The sequence below is a fragment of the Ruditapes philippinarum genome, unplaced genomic scaffold, assembly GCF_026571515.1.
Source record: "Ruditapes philippinarum isolate M1 unplaced genomic scaffold, ASM2657151v2 ctg4808_1_1_1_1, whole genome shotgun sequence".
NCBI classification, from domain to species: domain Eukaryota; kingdom Metazoa; phylum Mollusca; class Bivalvia; order Venerida; family Veneridae; genus Ruditapes; species Ruditapes philippinarum.
Window position 1 is genome coordinate 38763 of NW_026866168.1, and position 19277 is coordinate 58039.

Here is a 19277-nt window from a genome sequence, read left to right on the forward strand (position 1 = left end):
GGGGGGGGGGTGAAAAAGGCGTGTATTTATGGTAATGAATTAAAAGGGAGTTTGTAATGCTAAATATAACTTTGGTGATTAAGCTTGCCCTATATATTGTGTTATGTGTCAGAATAAGATATTAACACAGGGTAGGGCCGCAAAATGAATAATGGTCACGAGGGCTTCAGCCCGAAGGCATTATTTATTTCAGGGCCTGTTATCACTTTCTGGCCCGTCAATGGCGTGCATTAATGTCTTTAATACTTTTGATAGATCTAATAGAATTTAAAAAATACTTTGACATGTCTTTTGTTGAAATTCCTGGCTATGTGGTTTTCTAATGTACAATAACTTCTAAAGAGTTGCTTCACTTATGTGTATACAATACAATAGAATCAAGAAGCAAGTTTTTTCATTTTCTCGGACTGAATTTTTCCTATTTTTTTCTTTAAATTCCCCAAAAACTGTTTTTTGAACAAAATACGCTTAAGTTCATAAAATTAAGCAATTCGTACTTAAAACCTACTTTCACTTTTACACGATGTAAATTGTGACGTATGCAATAATCCTCCGCAATATGGAGATTTCTGTACGACACGTGCTGCTAAAGTGAAATTAATAAAGAAAGGAACAAGGTCGATCAACGGCATGAAAATTATGGTGACTCACATCTATTTTTAAAGACTTAATTACGTTGTATTGTTATATCGTTTTCCGTCTCTATGAGAAAATTTGCTATCTTTTAGAAATCAAAATATCCGTTGAAAACCAGAAGATGACTCCAACTCATTAAATTTTGATGAAGATAGTGCATACTACTTCAAACATTTACATGTAATTCGTTTCGGCAGACCGATAGCATAGTTACTTAATGTTATTTAAAACTGCAAGGAATAATGAATACACGAAGACATCATGCTTGAGTATTGAATTCAAAGCGTATTTTATCCTGTAGGTCGATGCTCTACATCAAGCCTTTTTTCAGTCTATGAAATCTGCGTTAGCAAACAATTCTATAAAATGAAAAAAAAAGCACAACAAACGGTGGTAAGAAAAAATCTCATTATTATTATTTTATTATCATAATTATTATAAGAGAATTGTAAGCTCAGTTCAAACTTTCTTTGCATGAAAGTATGTGTCATTCAGCCCCAAAGTAGAAATTGATAATCTTTTGATGGGCTGCTTCAGTGGCAAACGTCGCCATTTTTAATGTGCTAAAATATAATAATAAAAGTATTATAAAGATATATGTCTTGCGATTTCCTTAAAAGTTTGTCAAACAACGTTAGAGGGTAAATTTAAATAAGAACGGTTACGAAATTATTGAGTACAAAATAAATTATTCTACTTGTATGTGGCACTTTTAGGTCTATCTAAATTTAGTAATCACAATTGTTTTTATTTGTGAAACCAAGGCCGTAAAAAATGTGATTTTTTTGCTCCCAATTTCGGGGGAGCATATAGTCGCCGCCTTGTCCGTCCGTCCTTCCGTCTTTCCGTCCGTCCGTCCGTCCCCTTTTCTTGTCCGGGACATAACTTTGAAACAACAAGAGGTATCAACATGAAACTTTGTAGGTAGATAGATCTCATTGAGTAGGTGTGGAGTGCACAATAACCGTAACTCTGCCTTGCCTAATTTTTGAATTATTCCCATTTGTTTATTTTTACACTATGAACTTTGTCCGGGACATAACTCTAAAAGTATAAGAGGTATCAACATGAAATTTTGTAGGTAGATAGATCTCATTGAGTAGGTGTGCAGTGCACAAGAGCCGTAACTCTGCTTGCCTAATTTTTGAATTATTCCCATTTGTTTATTTTACACTTTGAACATTTTCCGGGACATAACTGTAAAACTATAAGAGGTATCAACATGAAACTTTGTAGGTAGATAGATCTCATTGAGTAGGTGTGCAGTGCACAAGAACCGTAACTCTGCCTTGCCTATTTTTTTTATTACCCCCCCCCCCCCCTTTGTTTATTTTCACTTTTTGAACTTTGTCCAGGACAAACCTCTAAAACTATAAGAGGTGTCAACATGAAACTTTGTAGGTAGATAGATCTCATTAAGTAGGTTTGCAGTGCACAAGAACTGTAACACTGTCTTGCCTACTTTTGGAGTTATTGCCCTTTGTTCATTTTGACACTTAGAACTTTGTCCGGGACATTACTCTAAAATTTTAAGAGATATCAACATGAAACTGTGTAGATAGATAGGTCTCATGGGGTGGAAGTGCAGTGCTTAAGAATCATTACTCTGCCTTGCCTTATTTTGAAGTTATTGCCCTTTGTTTATTTTTACTTTTTGACTTTTGTCCGGGACATAACTTGAAAACTATTAGAGATATCAACATGAAACTTTGTAGGTAGCTAGATATAATAAGATAGAACTGCAATGCTTAGAGAACCTAAACAAAGCCTGGTCTAATTTTGGAGTTATTGCCCTTTGTTCATTTTTACACTTTGAATTTTACCCGGAACATAACTCTGATATCATCAGGAAACTTTATAGATAGATAGATCTCATTGAAAAGAAGTGCAGTGCAAAAAACATAACTCCGCCTTGCCTAATTTTGAAGTTCCTGTGTCCAGAACCTTCTCGGGGAGCATCACCCGGTTCAACCGGTTCTTGTTTAATAAAGCTGACAATATTGCATATGATTACAAAATACATAAAGTCAAACGTAAAAACAAGTAATAGGGGAGTCCGGAACACCTAATTCAAATATGTAACATAGAAGTTGTTCTATTTGAAAAGATATCAATAATAGTATGCTTATAATTTAATATCTATGTTTAGAAAATGGGTTTTTGTTTAGTTACAAGAAATTTTTATATCATTGTTATGCAAGTATTGCTAACATTTGTATATGTATATAAACTTAGAAATAACATATGCAATTTAACCAGCTTTACTTCAGCCGTGTATCTTTTTTAAAGATATTTCTTGTTCATAATCAAATTGAAATCTGCTCAATGAAAATATATGTACTTTCTAAAGTGGTGTATGTTTATCACAGAGGTTCGTATAGGATACGGTATATCAGTATTAAACCACCTGGATTTCAATAATAAACACTTGAAGGTGACAAGCGAGCAAATATACGAGTTTTCAGTGATATAAACGGGTGCAACTCAATGGCTAGGGTTTAAAACAAGGCACTATCATGTCAATAGGAAATTTACAATTGTCATTAAACAACAGATAAGCAAGTATTGTGCACTTGAAATATATACATCTGTCTATAAAAGTAATAAAACTATTGTAAAGTGGATTTCACAAGTTGATATTCGCATAAAGTTAAAGGAGCAACTTTCATACAAGTTTACAAAATTTTAGAATTTAAGTCTCATATATAGCCAGTTTCATGCAAATTACTCTTCGTGATTTCATTTCTGCTTTCTCCTTTTATAAGTTTATATGTCTGTCATATACAAGAGTTTACCACCTGATAAAAACGGTTTTAAAAGGACGTATGAACCTTTCACATATTCTTTTGTACGTAATGCCCCTTTAACAATGTGAGATTTCTAGAAGCCATAAATCTCAAAGACAAACGTTAGAAAAGTAACTTCATATTCATTTAAAATTGAGAAATAGACAGATGTATATAAGTGTATAGAAATGAATAATAGAAAGAAGCAAAGTGTTCAGTGCCGAAAACCCAATAGTTTAAATCGAAAACCAATAACAGCAAAAAATATCGCAATCGTACAGGAACAGTACGAGAGAGAACTAAAATTACGTGAAAAATCTAAAATAGTTTTAAATGGCACAGTGAAAATCGACAAGACATCAAATGACGGTTTTACAGATGAAAATGACCTGGAATACGAGTTCTTGTATTCAGTAAGTGACGAAGAAAATGGCGATCATTACAGTTACGAGTTCGATGCTTACCCAGCCATATCAAAACCCACGAGCACCGTGGCGAATGAATTTGATAACTTTGATGACACGTTTTGTAGCGAAACTAATGTAGAAAGTAGCTTAATTAACGAAACTATCCGAAGTGAGTGTTGTCCCAGAGGAAAAAAGGTAGAACGCGTGAAATCTGCAACTAAAATCATACCTAAAAATAAAAAGGGTTGTCTATCTAGAAGACCTAAATCAGCATCACTTGCTAAATCAACGGAACAGGAAAATGCTGAACTGTGTAGAGAAAAGTTTAAGGATGAAATCACAAAAGAAGTTGCTTTTAAAGACACAGATAGCGTGGTTAGTAAATCTTCGTCATCTCGTTCTAGAATTAGTGCACCTGGCAAAACTCGTCGGTATGAGAGACGAAAGTCTGTAAGCTATGACCCTGACCTTGAAAAGGCGTCTGCGTACATACACGGTGGCGGCAAAAATTTCAGCCGCAGTAATACTTCATTGACTCCCGTTAAATATGGCATGACTCACCTACAGATGAATTACACCGAAACTAATTTAGAAACAAACCAATGTGTTATTTTTCTTGACCTACTGAAGAATTCGCACCAGAAAAGTCAAATACGCGGGGAGCAAATACAAAATATCGAACGCAGACTTGAAGCAAAAAGAAACAATCCACTTCACTCTACCTCGTTTTATGAAAATAAGAATATTCCAGACCCGTTTCACAGGAACGCTAAGAAAACAGCGCGAAGTGTTGCTCAGAAGAAATTAGAACGGAAGGAAAAGATTAAACAAATGACTGACGAGATTCATACAGGATATGTACCAACACAGCTGACCATGAAAATTGCTGATCGAAGTGAGGTGGAGGACATTGGTAATAAATGTCGGTATCTTAGATGTCAAACACCATCAAAATAAAAATTACGGATATATTTTTTTTAAAACAAAGGGAATTTTTATGAATAAATGATAAGACTAAACAATACGCTGTTATTAGTATGATGTCATCCATATATTATTCCTAGTAAAGAAAACAATAACAGTTAGGGGGAAGAGTGCGGTTGTAATGCTTCATAAGCAATGATATACAGACTTGACAGTCAGTCATCGCCATGAAGAAAACTTAAACATTTCATAACATGTGTGTATTTAAAAAAATTCTAGAGATATAAATTCTACTAAATTTGGAATATTAATGAGTATTTCATGTTCAAAACTAATTACTAGAAACATGTAGCGATATCATATCTTTAATTTTTGTAAACTTTTTTTCGGGTGTTTAAAACCACAGTGTCTCAACATTTATTTTTTGTCATTGCGCAAAAGAAGGAGAACATGTTCGTTGTTTATACAAAATCCGTATTTATGGAGCATTTCACATAAAAAAAGCCAACAGTTGAACAGTTCAAAGTCTGTTAGCTGTGTAATTAGAGTTAACATTGTATCAGTATCATCAATGACGCAATGAAAAATTAAAGTTACGTAAATTCATGCATTTACATAATAAATGTTAAATAAATGTTAAATAAATGTTAAAGTTAACACCACCGGCTTTCGATTTAAAAACTGATATTAATTCGCTGTAGAGTATTAGGACATTGATTATGCGTATTTAAGAAACAAATGTCTGTAAAAGTTGAAATACAAATGTATAAAAATATTTAGCCAATTGGCCATAAAATCACAGTGGAGATCTACCCTTTATAAACTGTAAAGTTTTACCAAGAATGCCATTTGAAATTCATAGTTTGTAAGGTCAATAACAAAAGAATTCATAAGGAAAACTGTAAAATATTTTATCTACTATTCAGATGCATACATTTTTTTAGGAACGGATATTTTTTGCTTATTACTGAAATATCGTGAACATTATTATATAGCGCAATTCAATCATACCATACCTTTTAACAGAAATATGCGTTTTTATTTTTTTTTTAAATGGTTAACAATAAAAAAGAAAATTATTTGATATATTTTATGTATTTCATTTACTACTTACAAATTGAAAGTAAATCAAAATCACATACTTTGGTTCCCCCTTATGAATTCAAACGTTGGATTTTCCTGTGTGCTCCATTACAACTTGAGGCAATGGGGTTGATAGAATATGTAATCTGGCTGTGATTATAAAATATATTTTATGATGCTTTAAAATACAGTTTATTCCAGCTAGATTAATTGGGCAATGTTCTGTCTATTTTAATTTTACATTGTCTATTTTAATTGTACACAAATAAATGCGTTTATGAATAAATGTGCATTACAATGACTAATAATTTTTTTTAAATAAATTTTATATTCGATCAATTATTTTTACCAGCAGAAACATAAAATACAATGAAAATTGTTGTTTTTATTTGCTTGGGTCGTCAGACCAAACAAATAATGGTAGCGAATTTTCAGACCCTGATGTTCTTATTTGCAAATGCCGAAAGTAGTCCAAACTCCTCGAAGCGGTTACTTCCCTTCATATGTACATTAACGCCGAACAATTCAGGAGAGTTCACTGCGTGAAGCCTGTCAAATGACAGGCGCATTAATTTTCTTAACGAAAAAATAGTTCCCGGTTGGTCGAAGATTTCTAATATTTTGTTATTCTTATAGATACATGCTTATATTCAGCTCAATGATAATTTACTTCGGTGTTAAACAACGTTTAACAACAGGTTTACCGTGAACAAAATATATTGAAATTAATAAGGGTTACAAACTCTAATTTAGAATAATATGGTATTCTTCAGACTGTTACCTTTTAACTCCCCATGGTCGAATGGTTTACACGTTCGCTTTAGATTGGAGTGGACTGGAGTTCAAATCCCAGTTCAGGCAACTCATGTTTTTTTTGTTTTTTCTTTTTGTTTGTTTGGTTTTTTTTAAATTGTTTAAGCCAAATAAACATTGAATTAAATATCAGTGTTGCAATAAGTCTTTTTAGCCAATTTACTATAGTTATAACACTGGAAACAGCGTTGGTGACGCTATACAAACAAATTGGTTTATAATCTCACAACCTTCACCTTTTTGACATCCTGAGACCCAAACAATTTCAGCGCCTTCTGTGCTTTGATTTGTTATGGATATGCCATTTTGAAATCGTAAAGAATTAAACTTAACTAAGTAAAATAAAACATTTAGACAAGATTATGTAATCTGTATAATGAGCTTTCACTATTTTTGTCATGAACTTGTTACATTATTATGTTTTGAAGAAAAACAAATTGGTTTTATTTCATGAATTATTATAAATTGTTGTTTCAAATTATAATATAATTGGCAAATATAATAATGAAATATAGCAAGTTTTGTATTAAGAATATAAAGCAAGTATGACTATACACTTGAAGATGTTCAAAGCATTAGTTCAGGATTAACTGCAGTGATAAAAGTCTGATAAACTTCCAAACAAATTTGATCTTGAATGTAAATGGTACACTACTAATGTAGTTTAATGGAACACAGATCAACGTCAATCAGTTAATTTTCTAGCTTCAGATTTTCCATTTCCATTTCTTCATCATTTCTTTTCTCCAGCACATTTTCCATAAAATCTTCAGCAAGATACAAGATCTGTCGGAGAGACAACAGCGCTAAGATATTGACATTGTCGTCCAGCTCAACCTCGTTCTCGTAGTTTTTCACCGGAAGTACATTAGCACGTGGTAGTCCTAGCAATTGTGAAGCTTTATCCACGTGTTTCTCAACCACAGAGTTCTTGTAGGTCGTGGAAATATCTGCCTGAACCTCTTTACATAGTTTATCTATCTTCGTTAGTAGAATGATTTGTGGCACACCTTAAATTTAAAGTAAAATAGTGAATGATCTCCCAAAACCTGTTTTACAATATATCATCCTACTTTATGTAACATTTGAATCTACATTCGACCTTAAGTTGAAAGATACTTCATTTTACTCTTGTTTTAGAACATAAAGGGACAAAGACTGTTTTTTGTTGCTTTTTTTTTCAATATTATCTTCTCTATCTTTGTACAGTACATATAAAGTATTGACAAATATATATGAAATTAGTACCTCTCTGATTCATCAAGGTTTGGAAACTTTTCATTTTCTCTGTGATTTTTGCCGACATCACTTCAAGTGTTGTAGCGTCCATAACAAATACTGCACATGTAATCATGTCATCTGGTTTGGGATTTGCCTTGAAACCATGGCTCTTTGGAGTGATTGGTTTAGCCGGATTGAACTTTGAAAGAAAAATAAGAAGTAACTTTCTTATTGATTGAATAGCAAATTTCTGCTTAAAGTTTACATTATGTTTATCTATACGCTGTCAACTTGAGCTGAATTAGTTATATATTTCAGAGGATTGACTTTTATATTGACGATAGATCAATAATTGATAATGACAAATAAGGCTAAAATGTAAAAACTGCATAAAATATTAAAATACTACATTGTACCCTATTCTTTTCAAGTGAGCATAATTGCTAAATTAAGAAGGCTATTTATAAAAGTTTTGGTGGGTCTCGTGAGTTAGTCAATATTTTTGTGAAGCTGAGCACAATATTAAAAATAATTGAAGAACAATATATAGTTAATTTGTTTTTTATATGTACACTCACCATTTACAATTGGATGGAAATAATGTCACTATAACGGTAGCTAAATATGTAATGCTTTTGTATATAGATTAAGGAGATGGCAAACTTTGGCTTCTTGATTGAGAAAGTTTTCAAATACAGCAAAAAGCGAAATGAATGAGGGAATATATTATTGAGTTGAGTTTATACGAGAGTCAAATACCCTTTTATTTAAAATCCATGCGTTAATATACAACAATCTTAGGTCCGGGTAAACATTTTAAAGAAATATATAGATGTTTCAAAAGTTCTTTTCTTTTACAATCTTGGTTACAAGTATATACTACGGTTAAACAGTTATTAAAATCGAGAAATATGTCGTTCATTATTTTGTTCGTTACCTGATAGTAATTTGGAATGTTTCCATCTAGTAAGTAATTACATTCCATAACATCTAGTCCTTGTGATTCCTCTAAACCACGTGTGTCGCACAACCGAAAGTTAAGCGTAGCACCTGACCTTACCTTCACCTTGTAAGGCGTGTACTAGAAATGATAAAAATCTCTCTTAAATTACGAAGTATGTTAATAATACATTCAAACCATTTGGTTTATTAAAACGACATATATTTGAATATAAATAACAGAAGACTAGTTGTGTGGTATAACTCGACAGATACAACCTCATCTCTTCATTCTGGTGCCCCATACATGCTTCAGTATTTCTTCATTCCGGTGCCCCAAAATGGCTTCCACATTTCTACATTCCGGTGCCTCATACTGGCTTCCGTATTTCTTCATTCCGATGCCCCATACAGGCTTCCGTATTTCTTCATTCCGGTGCCACATACTGGCTTCCGTATCTCTTTATTCCGGTGTCCCATACAGGCTTCCGTATTTTTTCATTCCGGTGCCCTATACAGGCTTCCGTATCTCTTCATTCCGGTGCCCCATACTGGTTTCCGTATTTCTTCATTCCGGTGCCCCATACTGGTTTCCGTATCTCATCATTCAGGTGCCCTATACAGGCTTTCATATTTCATCATTCCGATGCCCCATACTGACTTCCGTATCTTTTCATTCCAGTACCCGTACAGGCTTCCGTATCTCTTCATTCCGGTGCCCCATAAGGCTTCTTTATTTCTTCATTCTGGTGCCCAATACTGGCTTCAGTATTTACTCATTCCGGTGCCCCATACAGGCTTCCGTTTTTCTTCATTCCGGTGCGCCATAAATGCTTCCCTATCTCTTCATTACGGTTCCCCATACATGCTTCGTGTTTCTTCATTCTGGTGACCCATACTGGCTTCCGTATTTCTTCATTCCGGTGCCCCATACAGGCTTCCGTATTTCTTCGATTCGGTGCCCAATTTAGGCTTCCGTAATATGTAGTGATCATACTGAGATTTATATCATATCTTCATGACATGAAAGACAAATAAACTCGCAGAAATGAGTAGACTGTTTTTATCATAAGATTGAGCAAAAAAGTGTATGTTAATTAAATATGTAGGGTATTTATGAGGAAAGTAGCGATGAATGTAAAATAATTTGTCATGATATTGCCAAATGTAAACACAATTCTATTTCGAATTCCAATGAAAATATATATGAAATCCCTATAAAACAATATATCATTCAACTATATGGTCAATGAGTAACTTTTTGGAAACTGTAAAACAAAACACTAAAAATATAATGTAATGAGAAACAAAAATGATATCATTTATATGGCCCAATTAGCCATTAACATTAAATTTGACATTTAATCTAAAAGTCTTGAAGGTGTCATTATAATTAAAGCATAAGATCAAAGTAAATCTCACATTTAAGTAAATTGAAATTAACAAAACAATGACATTTTAATGTATTATCATTAATTTTTAAAAAAATGCATGTGTTATATTGTTTGGTTTTATTAACCTGTCAATTACATACTGATTACACGGTCGATGCACACAGTATATTAATCTTCGGTAGATGTTCGGTAAGTTCCGTGAGATGTACGCTGTACGATAGAATTTAATTTGTATCTCTAAACTAAGTGTACTCAGCGTTATAGCGCAATAGGGTAAATCACGAGTTTATAATCTAAGTGCCACACGTGTTTCAAGTTCGAGACCGCGTTGGTCCATTTTTTTCTTATTAATACTTTAAACATTATTGAATCTATATATGATTATTTTATGTTGTTCGTTTTTTTATTATGTTTTACTTAATTTTGTTATGTATATACTCTTTTTAAATAACATGTTTTTTAAGAATTCATGTTTAAAATTAAAACGGATTAACCTCAATAAATGTCTTTTCAATGCCGTAAAACACACACACTACAAATCTGTTCCATTAAAATATACTGCAAAAATAAAGAAAGAGTACTAAAACAATGGCAACAGTAAGGATCGAACCACAGACCACTCAATTATCAGGCCTTCTCTTTACCGACTGTCCTATTGTGAATTAACGGAAACCTTCACATTAAGCTGGCGTGACTTTCAATCCATGACTAATATACTCCACATTAATTCTCGTAAACTACACGGACCAAACCGAAGTGGGATCGAATATTTAAATGAGTCCTATAATGTATTCATAATTGACAGGTCAATAAAATCAGACTATACATTTAGTGTAATTGTCAGAGATAAGCAAATCTTACTGCTGTCGTTAAACTTTGTTCCGCGCTACCACTGCCTGCCCTCTGTGTAATGCGACCTCTGAATATGGAGTTGATGGTGTTATAGAAACTTGACTTGCCGGCTCCAACTGGACCGATCATCAAGATTCTTGCGTCCTTGACATTCAAATCTTCTAGAGGTTTGAAAGCTACTATATCCTCTGTAAGCTCATCCAGAAACTGCAATGTATATTATATTTTCTGAATTTTATTTTATTGACTTTAAATCCCTTCCTTTTACGATTTATTTATTCATTTATTTATATTTGGTTTAACAGTGCACCATCACTCTTTAGATCATATGGCTCCAAAACAGGAAAGACGATTTTGGCTAACCTATGGTATTACAAATATACAGTAACGCAAGGGATCAAAACAACCTTTTCTGCTGGAGCAAAGAGATTCAGAGACTTAAGTTATTCGGACCCATTAAGTTGAAGAGATAAACAGTGGCTGCAATTTTGATGCCTCTAACCTTAAAGCCAACCTCCAGCCATTTTGTTTAGATTTGAAACTGCTCCAAGTAAATGAAGGGATATAAACTTGTTGTGTTCTATAAGCAAGTCTCACCAGGAGTCGTGATTATCTCTTGCAAAAAAATTGCTTTACTTTGCCCTGTAATGTAGATTAATCTCTATAAGCAGTCCTAATAGACGTCCAAAAGAATGATCTAAAATTTTCTAAAATAATACATGTATTATTGAGTTGGTGTATATATCCTATATAATGAAGTTAGATAGAAACATACTTTTTTATTCCATGCTTTGGTTTTTCGCCAAGGTTCTGATTTTGAGACTCTCTGACTATCTGAAAAGATGTTAAATTAAATAAAATATAAAGTATTTGTATCATAGGTAAATAACATCATTATATTTTGGATAAAAACATTCAGAATACCATTTTATTGTAGTGATGTCAATGCAGTTAAGCTCCATCTACTTCCAGTTTACCCGTATAGTGTTACATGCACATATTATATTGATTGTTGTTGAGTTTCAGTTAAGATGGGTATAAAACAGTTACAATTCCTTTTGGATCTTGTGATACACCATTCCTTTAAGGATTCAGCTAGCTATTTACAGTATAGCTAATACATTTTAACAATTCATTTACGTCAAATCAGTCCTACATTTCAATCTCGATTTTTTCTTTCACTTTGAAATGTATCAACTTCTTTTGATCCCATGACTAGAACTAACAGATAACACACAGAAAATCTGTTCTGAAATTATTAAGCAATATAATTTTTTTTAACTTATTCTCTTAGTAATGATTAAGTATTGATTAATAACTCAAAATGTTTAAACATAAGTGATTTGATTATACGCTTGTAAAGTGGAACTTACAACTAACTTTGTAGACCTCTAGCTCCGTGACGTTCAAATTGCCATTATTGATGTTGTTTATAGTTAAACCCTGGTTGTCGTAAGAGTGACCAAAGCTTGTGGAACCATTAAGAGCAAAGTACGTGCCCGAGCTGTTCACTGTGCTTGAGAAAGTGTGGATGTCATGACCACCAAATGTTGGACCGTATGATGGGTCACAGCAGAGAGCATACTGATAATGTGATGATTTTATTGGGAATTTTGTAGTATTCTCATTTCCACTAAATCGTAGCTGATACAGAAAAGCAGAAGTGTTGTTGATATACTGGCCAGAAACACTATTCCAGCTGACAGGAGCATAACCTCCATACACTGATCCTTGTGGGTTATACAGCACTGTGACTGTAGGTCCCTGGTTGTCACATTTCTGGTGAAACGTTGTAGCATTACATCCATCTCTTGAAATGGCGTAGAGAAGTGTAAATGTTTTAGGACCTGTACCTATCCATTGTTCTAGCTGGTCCATATCTTTGTCTGTTAATTTTCCTCCCATTGTGCCCCTGAATAATTACAAATGAGTCGCGTCACGACAAAACCAACATAGTACGTTTGCGACCAGCCTGATTCCAGACCAGCCTGCGCATCAGCGCAGTCTGATCAGTATCCATGCTGTTCGCTATCAGTTTCTCTACTTGTAATATGGTTTGTAAGCGAACAGCATGGATCCTGATTAGACTGCGCGGATGTGCAGGCTGGTCTGAATCCATGCTGGTCGCAAACCGCAAACCCATTATGTTGGTTTTGTCATGACGCGGCTGAAATGTGTGTATACCATTATCTATCATGTTAAAGTTAAAGTAAGTATCTTGGTTATCTTTGCTGTTTATCTCAAATAAACAAGGTGTTTTCATAAATGGGCTGTCACATAGCTTTTGACCCTAGATGACTCATTTTCAGAGTTGAGCTAGAAATAAACATAACAACCTTCTGACCAACTTCCAGGACTTTGGGCTTAGAGCGATAACAAGCTTTTTTTCCATATTTGGTCTGTGTGACCTCTGGAGTGATAAAAAGGTTTTTCCATATTTCGGCTGTGTGACCTAGTTTATGACCCCCGGATGAGCCATATTTGAACTTTAACTAGAAATTATTCAAATTATTTAAACAACCTTTCTGGCCTATGTCCAGGATATTCAAGCTGAAAATGTTATCTCCAGTGTATCTAAACTATATGAACATTTTTTTTTTACCAAAGCTACCCATATTTGAACTTGAGCTAGAAATGAGCGCATAAACCCGTCTGAAATATTTCAAAGATATTTGGTCTGACAATGTAACCTCAAGAGTGTTAACAAGATCTTTTCTAATATAGGGTTATGCGACCTAGATTTTGACCCCAATATGACCAATATTCGAAATTGAGCTAGAAATTAACTAAACACCCTTTGAATATTTAGGCTGAAAATGATTCCTCTAGAATGTTAATATTTGGACCGAAATAGTTTCCTTTAGGGAGGTTAACAAGGTTCAAGCAACTAATGGAACTAGCGTCCTGACCAAAGTTGGTGACAGTGAGGAAAAAATTGATAACTAGAGTGCTAACGAACTAAATGTGGACGGACGACAAACGACGGACATTCCACGATCCTTAAAACTCATCCTTAGCCAGTTCAGATGAACTAAAAAAATCCTCGCATCAATTTTTGTGTGATCTATTTTCAAGTTCATTTTATTATAACCTATTGTATGATAATTTCTACTGGAAGTAAAGCTTTAAGTACGGTTATCGAAATCTTTATATATGACTCATGGGTAAATTTATGAAACGCATATGAATCTTGCTAATAATACAAATCAAATGATATTTATTTGTTTACGTTTATTTACACAAGACCAGTAAGTTTTAGATATGATCTGAGAGTTTGTACTTGCAACACTTACTAGTAAGATATTTTAAAAGGATTAATAGATTAGTTTATTTTTTAGAAAAATCGGTATCTGAATACGCGGCTTATCACTTATAACAAAATACTACCGTTTATATATAAGTCTTCTGATTATATATAAGTTTACATGATAGAGCTCTACTGTTTACCTATAGCATAACACAATGTGTAATGATTGTGTGTCAACCTTATATTTTTGAAAAATAAATATTGAAAATCGCATCTTTTCTGCCCTTTACGTGAAACTTCGGATTATTAATAATAGCCGAGATGTTCCGATGGATTGGAAATATGAAATACAATTACTGCCAAAATTGCACCCTGCGTTCTCATATTACAAGAGCCCGGTTTGAGCCGGGTGATGCTCCCCGAATAGGTTTTGGACACAGGAAAGTACACATCTTGTAGTTTCAGAGTTATGTCCCTGGAAATTATTCAAAGTGCAATAATTCCAAAATTAAGCAAGGCAGAGTAACTGTTCTTTGCACTACACTTCTAATTAATGCAATCTATCAACCTACAAAGTTTCTTGTTGATAACTGTTATTGTTTCCGAGTGATGTCCCAGACAAAGTTCAAAATGTAACAAGAGCCACCGCCGGGCGGGGGCAACGCTCGACTTTTTACTTTTTCTAAACGCAAACATAGAAAGGTTTGAACATATCTTAATGTTTCCTTTTTATAAATTTAGTTGGTCTGTCTTGTCACATAAGTTTTGTTGATATATTTTGTATATATATATGAATAGAAACATTAAGCAAATTTCTAAAAATAGCAACATTTCGCAATTTCTTAAAATAGCAACATGACGCAATTTCTTAAAAAAGCAACATGACGCAATTTCTAAAAATAGCAACAATGACGCAATTTCTAAAAATAGCAACAATGACGCAATTTCTAAAAATAGAAAAAAATGACGCAATTTCTAAAAATAGCTACAATGACGCAATTTCTAAAATTAGAAAAAATGACGCAATTTCTAAAAAATAGCAACAATGATGCAATTTCTAAAAATAGCAACAATGACGCAATTTCTAAAAATAGCAATAATGGCGCAATTTATAAAAATAGAAAAAAATGACGCAATTTCTAAAAATAGCAACAAAGAAGCAATTTCTAAAAATAGAAAAAATGTCGCAATTTCTAAAAATAGCAACAATGATGCAAGTTCTAAAAATAGAAAAAATGACTCAATTTCTAAAAATAGCAACAATGACGCAATTTCTAAAAATAGAAACAATGACGCTATTTTTCTAAAAATAGAAAAAATGACGCAATTTCTAAAAAAAAATATGAAGAAATGACGCAATTTCTAAAAATAGCAACAATTTCTAAAAATAGCAACAATGATGCAATTTCTTAAAGTAGAAAAAATGACGCAATTTCTAAAAATAAAACAAGAGCGATCAGTAATCACATGTGTCGCCTCATGATGGCCAATTTCATGTTGGGACAAATTTTGTGACAGACGGACAGACAGACGGACAGTGCACAACTAGACTTGGTACTGATCATTCCTGTAAAGTTTGGATAAAATTGCACCAGTAGTTTATGAGGAGTAGTCCGGACAAGCTTTTGCGTATCTGGCAACACACAGAAAAAAACACCTTTTTATCAAAGGGCTATAACTCAGCCAAAAATCATTCAACCGGAAAACCCGTGCAATATGCGCAAGGACTTGAGCTACAGATCAATCCTGTAAAGTTTCATTGAAATTGCATAAGTGGTATAAGAGAAGTAGTCCGGACAAACTTTAAAAATAAAAATTATTAAAGGGCCATAACTCAAACAAAAATCATTGAACCGGAAAATGCTGACAATATGCACAACTAGACTTGGTACTGATCATTCCTGTAAAGTTTGGATGAAATTGCACCTGTAGTAAATGAGGAGTAGTCCGGACAAGCTTTTGTGTACCTGGCAACACACAGAAAAAGAAACCTTTTTATCAAAGGGCCATAACTCGGCCAAAAATCATTCAACCGGAAAACCCTTGCAATATGCGCAAGGACTTGAGCTACAGAACAATCCTGTAAAGTTTCATTGAAATTGCATTTGTGGTATAAGAGAAGTAGTCCGGACAAACTTTAAAATTAAAAATTATTAAAGGGCCATAACTCTGACAAAAATCATTGAACCGGAAAATGCTGACAATATGCACAACTAGACTTGGTACTGATCATTCCTGTAAAGTTTGGATGAAATTGCACCAGTAGTTTATGAGGAGTAGTCCGGACAAGTTTTGTGACGGACGCACGGACAGACAGACAGACAGACAGACGGACAGACAGACGACGGAGAAGTGATCCCTATATGTCGCCACTACTCCGTAGAGGCGACACAAAAATGACGCAATTTCTAAAAATAGAAACAATGACGCAATTTCTAAAAATAGCAACAATGACGCAATTTCTAAAAATAGAAACAATGACGCAATTTCTAAAAAATAGAAAGAATAATGCAATTTCTATAAATAGAAAGAATGACGCAATTCTATAAATAGAAACAATGACGCAATTCTATAAATAGAAACAATGACGCAATTCTAGTTGTTGTTGTTGTTGTAAATATATATATATATATATATAGACACACACACACACACACCAATAAATATATAATTATGGTCATTTAATGCACAAATCTGAGAAAATTCAGTAATTTAACCTCCAAGGTCAAGGTCATTAAAGAGCCCAAGCAAATTTGGGTTTGATAAACAACAAGGTCTGGTCCTTAAGAATGTTCTCTTATAATATGAAGTTGATCCCTTCAATAATAGCAAAGTTACAGTCAGTTACCGCCAAAACAATGAAAATTTCAATAATTTGACCTTCAAAGACAATGTCATTAATGAGTGAAGGTCAAGGTCTTTCGGTATATTTTTAACAGTAATCTTTGAAGATTATTATGTTCAAGTTTCAAGACAATCCATTCAAAAATAACAAAGTTACAGCCAATAAAAGCCAAAAAAATGAAAATTTCAATAATTTGACCTTCAAAGTCAAGGTCATTTATGAGTGAAGGTCAAGGTCTGGCTGGTTATTTTAAAGGGATATCCTTAAAGATTATTATGTTCAAGTTTGAAGACAATCCATTCAAAAATAACAAAGTTACTGCCAATAACAGCATGAACAAGCAAAAATTGGACTTTTAACCTTGAAGGTCAAGGTCATTTATGGATGAAGGTCAAGGTTAGTGTGGTCTACTGAAAGGTCTTGTCCCAAGGGTTGTTGTGGCCAAGTATGAAGACAATACACCAAGAAATAAAAAAGTTATGATCCAGGTACAAGTTTGCGGACGGCAACGGCAACGGGAACGCCGACCTGACTATAACAATACCTCTACTTTTTTTTCACAAAAAAAAAAGTCGAGCTAAAAATGAACAAAGGGCAATTACTCCAAAATTAGGCAAGGCAGAGTTATGATTCTTGTGCACTGCACATGTACCCATAGAGATATATCTACCAACAAAGTTTCATGTTGATATCTCTTATAGTTTTACAGCTATATCCTGGACAAGATTTTTCTAGAAGGGGAGATAATTCAAAAATGAGGCTTAACAGATTTATGGTTCTTTTGCACTGCACTTCTACTCAATGAGATATATCTACTTACAATGTTTCATGTTGATATCTCTTGCAGTTTTAGAGTTATGTTCCGGACAAAGTTTAAAGTGTTAAAATTAACAAAGGGCAATAACTCCAAAATTAGGCAAAGAAGACTTATGGTTACTGGGCAATGCACATCTACCCCTTGAGATCTATTTACCTACAAAGTTTCATGTTGATATCTCTAATAGTTTTAGAGTTATGTCCCGGGCAAGATTTTTCTAAAAGGGGAGATAATTCAAAATCCGGTCAAAATAGAGTTATTGTTCTTTGACACTACACTCCCCCTCAATGTTCTCTACCACTGTATAAGTTTAAACAAATTATCTCCAAGGGTTTTCAAGTAATGCTCCGGACAAGACAACGGACGGACAGACGGAGGGACGCACAGACGGTCAAGGTGGCGACTATATGCTCTCCCTTCGGAAAGCATAATAAATTATGCATTTTATTATACAAGTATGCTAGCAAATAACCGCCTTTACTGAACCTTTAAACTGGTCTGATTATGTCACACTGACTGCATTCTTAAATTTTTATCTTGTTGTTTGTTTTTTTTATCTCATGCCCTCTTTATATTTACTTTAATAGTATCCATTTTTCATATATGATAATTCTTCATTATTTACACATATCGGGCTTATCAATTCAACCAATTTGATTATAAACTAGACATGACATGTACTTATTTTGAATGTAAAAATAGATTTCAAATATATAATACTAAATCATTTGCTTACCTCTTTTTGCTGCAAACCAAACCAAAATGATTTCAGTTTAATCAAAACGAAAATAGAATTATTGTTTGGTTTTATTAACCTGTCAAACACGGTCGATGCACACAGTATATTAATCTTCGGTAGATGTTCGGTAAGTTCCGTGAGATGTACGCTGTACGATAGAATTTAATTTAATTTGTCTGTACTCAGCGTTATAGCGCAATAGGGTAAATCACGAGTTTATAATCTAAGTGCCACGCGTGTTTTAAGTTCGAAGCCGCGTTGGTCCATGTTTTTTTCTTATTAATACTTTCAACATTATTGAATCTATATATGATTATTTGATGTTGTTCGTTTTTTTATTATGTTTTACTTAATTTTGTTATGTATATACTCTTTTTAAATAACATGTTTTTTCAGAATTCATGTTTAAAATTAAAACGGATTAAAATCAATAAATGTCTTTTCAATGCCGTAAAACACACTACAAATCTGTTCCATTAAAATATACTGCAAAAATAAAGAAGGAGTACAAAAACAATCGCAACAGTAAGGATCGAACCACAGACATTTGGGGTTTGGAGCTCAAAACGCCTTT

General features: G+C 33.4%; 2 protein-coding genes across 2 annotated transcripts; one reads left to right on the top strand and one right to left on the bottom strand.

Annotated features, from left to right (window-relative positions):
- The first annotated feature begins 3398 nt into the window (after positions 1 to 3398).
- LOC132731518 (uncharacterized) lies at positions 3399 to 5562 on the top strand. Its single transcript, XM_060717710.1, has one exon. The coding sequence runs from the start codon at positions 3611 to 3613 to the stop codon at positions 4784 to 4786; it is 1176 nt and encodes a 391-aa protein (XP_060573693.1). The 5' UTR covers positions 3399 to 3610; the 3' UTR covers positions 4787 to 5562.
- Positions 5563 to 7090: 1528 nt separating this feature from the next.
- Positions 7091 to 18839, bottom strand: LOC132731517 (interferon-induced protein 44-like). Its single transcript, XM_060717709.1, has 7 exons — positions 18701 to 18839; positions 12429 to 12967; positions 11831 to 11889; positions 11065 to 11262; positions 8808 to 8951; positions 7898 to 8069; positions 7091 to 7659 (listed from the first exon to the last, which is right to left on the bottom strand). Exons 2-7 carry the CDS (start codon positions 12958 to 12960, stop codon positions 7343 to 7345), a joined length of 1422 nt encoding a protein of 473 aa, XP_060573692.1. The 5' UTR covers positions 12961 to 12967; positions 18701 to 18839; the 3' UTR covers positions 7091 to 7342.
- Positions 18840 to 19277: the final 438 nt, after the last annotated feature.

Bases quoted from the DNA above. Each gene is read 5' to 3' on its own strand.
- LOC132731518 (XM_060717710.1), top strand. From the start codon at position 3,611: ATGAATAATAGAAAGAAGCAAAGTGTTCAGTGCCGAAAACCCAATAGT.
- LOC132731517 (XM_060717709.1), bottom strand. From the start codon at position 12,960: ATGGGAGGAAAATTAACAGACAAAGATATGGACCAGCTAGAACAATGG. The intron at 11,890-12,428 runs GTAAGTTCCACT...ACATCTTTTCAG, and splicing joins AGAGGTCTACAAAGTTAGTT to ATAGTCAGAGAGTCTCAAAA. The intron at 11,263-11,830 runs GTATGTTTCTAT...TATACATTGCAG, and splicing joins CCAAAGCATGGAATAAAAAA to TTTCTGGATGAGCTTACAGA.